Source organism: Geospiza fortis, unplaced genomic scaffold (assembly GCF_000277835.1).
Source record: "Geospiza fortis unplaced genomic scaffold, GeoFor_1.0 scaffold992, whole genome shotgun sequence".
Taxonomy (NCBI): domain Eukaryota; kingdom Metazoa; phylum Chordata; class Aves; order Passeriformes; family Thraupidae; genus Geospiza; species Geospiza fortis.
In genome coordinates this window covers 267,542-270,757 of record NW_005054625.1, presented here as the reverse complement: position 1 = coordinate 270,757, position 3,216 = coordinate 267,542, and the positions used below count along the sequence as shown (strand labels likewise).

The 3,216-nt window shown below is 43.3% G+C and overlaps 1 protein-coding gene across 1 annotated transcript in view; it reads left to right on the top strand.

The window, feature by feature from the left end:
- Nucleotides 1-2,668: 2,668 nt before the first annotated feature.
- Nucleotides 2,669-3,216, top strand: part of IKZF3 (IKAROS family zinc finger 3) — a 34,300-nt gene continuing 33,752 nt past the window's right edge. The window contains exon 1 of the mRNA XM_014311010.2: nt 2,669-2,715. Within this exon, the coding sequence (XP_014166485.2) occupies nt 2,669-2,715 (47 nt within the window). The remainder of the gene's footprint in view (nt 2,716-3,216) is intronic.

The window sequence follows — 3,216 nt, the reverse complement described above, 5'->3', positions numbered from 1 at the left end:
TTTATGTTTTCTCGCTTTCAGGCCCCTGAGGCGCTTGGCAGCGAAGGACGGCCCCGGCCAACCCCTCCCGCGTCCGTTGTCACCCTTCAGCCCCACATCGCTCCTCCACAATGCGCAGTGAGCTGTGTTTTTGACTCTAAAGTGGTTTTTCTGGCTGTGGGACAAGGAGAGGGAAGTACAGGGGGACAAGGGGGGAAGGAGGATCCATCATGGCTTGGTCTGTCAGCACTCAACCTGTCCTGGGCTGTGGAAGGTGTCCCAGTCCATGGAGGGGGAGAGGGGGGAACTGGATGGGCTTTAAGGTCCCTTTCAACCAAAACCATTCTGTCTTTCTGTCACTCGCTGTGAGAAAGACTGAAAGTAAGAGCTGGGCACATCCTGTGGCTTTTCCTCCTGAGGGGCTGTGAGTACTGGGTGCTCTCCAGCTGCAGGTTTCTGTAGAAAGTCATTACAGGACACATATTTTTCCACTTAAAAGCAAAAAAAAAACCACTCCCTTTCAGCATCTAAAAGGGCTCCAAGAGAGATGGAAAGGGATTTTGGACAAGGGTCTGAAGGGATAGGACAAGGAGAATGGCTTCAACTAAAAAGGGGAGATTTAAATTGGATATTGGGAAGAAAATCTGATCTGTCAGGATGGTGAGACCCTGGAATGGATTTACCAGGGAAGTTGTCCCTGGAAATGTCCAAGGCCAGGTTGGAAAGGGCTTGGAGCAACCTGGGATAGTGGGAGGCATCCCTGCCATGGCAAGGGTGGAGCTGGATGGTTTTTAAATTTTAAAATCCCTTCCAACCCAAACTCCTCTGGGATTCCATGATTCTGCCACTTGTGTCTGAAAGTAAGCTCCGGGCGAATTGTGTTGGCTCGAAAATGAACCCAAATGCCACAGTATCACTGCAAGTGACTTTCGAGTCAGTTACATGTTTTGGAAAACTTGCTATGTGTTCGAAACTTTTAAAGATGTAACTATTTTGTTTCTAGAGCGGGTGATACAAAAGCACTTCGGAATCCGCTGACAGGGCAGGGAGGGTCCTCGCGTTTGACTGCCCTGCACTCTCCGAGACGCTCAAGACCAGAACGGTGGCCAAGCCTCTGGAAATTAGCAAAATAGTATTTATTCTACCTACCTAGGTCATATTTATCACTCCAGACCATGCTAGTGTCCAAAAATAACGTTTCAGTATTTGCATAACAAATATGGAACAACCAACATAGGAATAAGAGTTATTTTTACAGAGAGCTGTGAATGTTTTAATGCTTCTATGTAAAAACAGCACTTAAGTTATGAGTTTCCTTTAATAAAGAAAAGAAAAAAAAATGAGTAAAATACAAAAATAAAAGTGTGAAAAAGGAGGTATCAAGTTATTGATGGAAAATAGTTCTACTCAAGCTTTCTTCTTCCTTAGACCAACACATTAACTCAAGTGGTCAGTTAAAGTGTAAGAACTGTGTCAAGGTTTTCATTTTTAATGTCCTTGAGCTGCTGAGCAGGTCAGAACCGGGACCACCTCAGACAATCCCACATTCCCATGTGCTGAATGTTTTCAGTTTTACTCAAAGTGAACATTTCATGCTGACACTGTGCAGGCAAAATGATTCAGTTTGTAACGTGTCTGCTATAAACGAGTCATATTTCAGCCCGAGCAGCCTCAGCTCCTAAGGATGTTTATAGCTCCTTTCAGGTCCTGCACAGCCCATCAGTCCCCATGTTGCTAATTATTATGAAATAGTAGCTCTACTATAAAGCTTTGGCTGCAGGTTTGGTTCTTTATAAACTCATAGTCAGTGTATTTAACCAAATGTCCCATTTATTTTCAACATTATAATATTTCTAACTCCCAGACTGGTAAATTTTCATTATAGGTTTGTAAGCTTTAGAGGGGGAGAAGGGGAATGGGTTATTTTTAAGAACAGGAAGTGTTGCAGGGAGGATTTAATAGGACAAAATGTGAATTCAGGTATTTATATTTGTGTTTAAAACCTGGATTACGGGGGTTTGGTTTGGGTTATCTTTTGTTTTGTTTTGTTTTGTTTTCATGGGGTTTTTCTGGTTAATAGAGTATCAGTAGGAAATGATAGAAGAGGACAAAAGTCTGCAGTTGTAAACTTGATCATGGAGTGAGTAGACATTAAAAAGCTGAATATTTTATCCTAGGAAATATGTAGAGAGATTTCCAGGAGTGCAGAGTCAGGTAAAGGACCTGTTGCAGGGCTCTGGAGAGCCTGCAGCCCACAAGTTCTGTCTCTGACCTTTCAGGTGAGTGATCCAAAGGTGGGATCACACTAAGGAGGGTCACAATTAGCACTGGGGTATTTTTATAGGCTGGGAAAACCAGGCTTGTTTGATTTGTGCGCTTAAAATAAAAACAGAGTGAAGACACAATTGTTTCTCTGAGGGCAAACATGAGGGAAAGTAGGGATTTAAATCAGAGAACAAATCTGGCAGTAAGAGAAAATGGCTGTGGATAATCCTGGGATGGAAACCAGAAGTTTCTGTTTGCTGCACAGCAATTCCAGGTCTTCCTTAAATTTTGTAGAACTAGGAAACCTGCCTAATTAATAAATTATTCTGGAAAGGGTTTACAGAGATTAGGAATAGCCAAGAATTGCTTGATTATCCCACTTTTTTTTTTTTAACATTTTATTTCTAGACTCTTTTTCCAAGCAATGGAAAAGCACCAGTGTAAGAAGCAGCCGTTGGCACCACACAGGAAGTGAGTAGGAGAATCATGTTTCCATGTTGTTATCCTGCTCCTGATCTATGCTAATTTGTGCTTCCTGCCTTTGGGTTTAGATCCAAGTGATGAGCTCAGATCCCGATTTCACTTCTCACTTCATTAACTGGTTTTGGGCCTGGAGTGACCTCTGAATGTCACCTGCTGCTATCCTCTGCCTCAGCAGGGATACTCAAAGCCCTGTTCAAGACCAGTGTGGAATGAAACCCTCTTTGGAGTCTGTACTAGAGGACTTTGAAATTCATATTTGTTTCATTTTATCGAAGAACTTTCTACTTTGATTTTCTGCTAAATAGCAACGCTGTTTTAAGAAAACAATCTCAACCTAAGTTCTCTTTACTATTATCTCAGCCATAACTTTAACCACACAATCCGAGGTGTGCCCATTCTGGGGACCAAAGTGGCTGGGGGCTCCCCCGATCTCCAGCCCCCTTGCCCTTCCCGAGGGCCGGGAGTCCCCTGCGAGCGGCACCGGCAGCA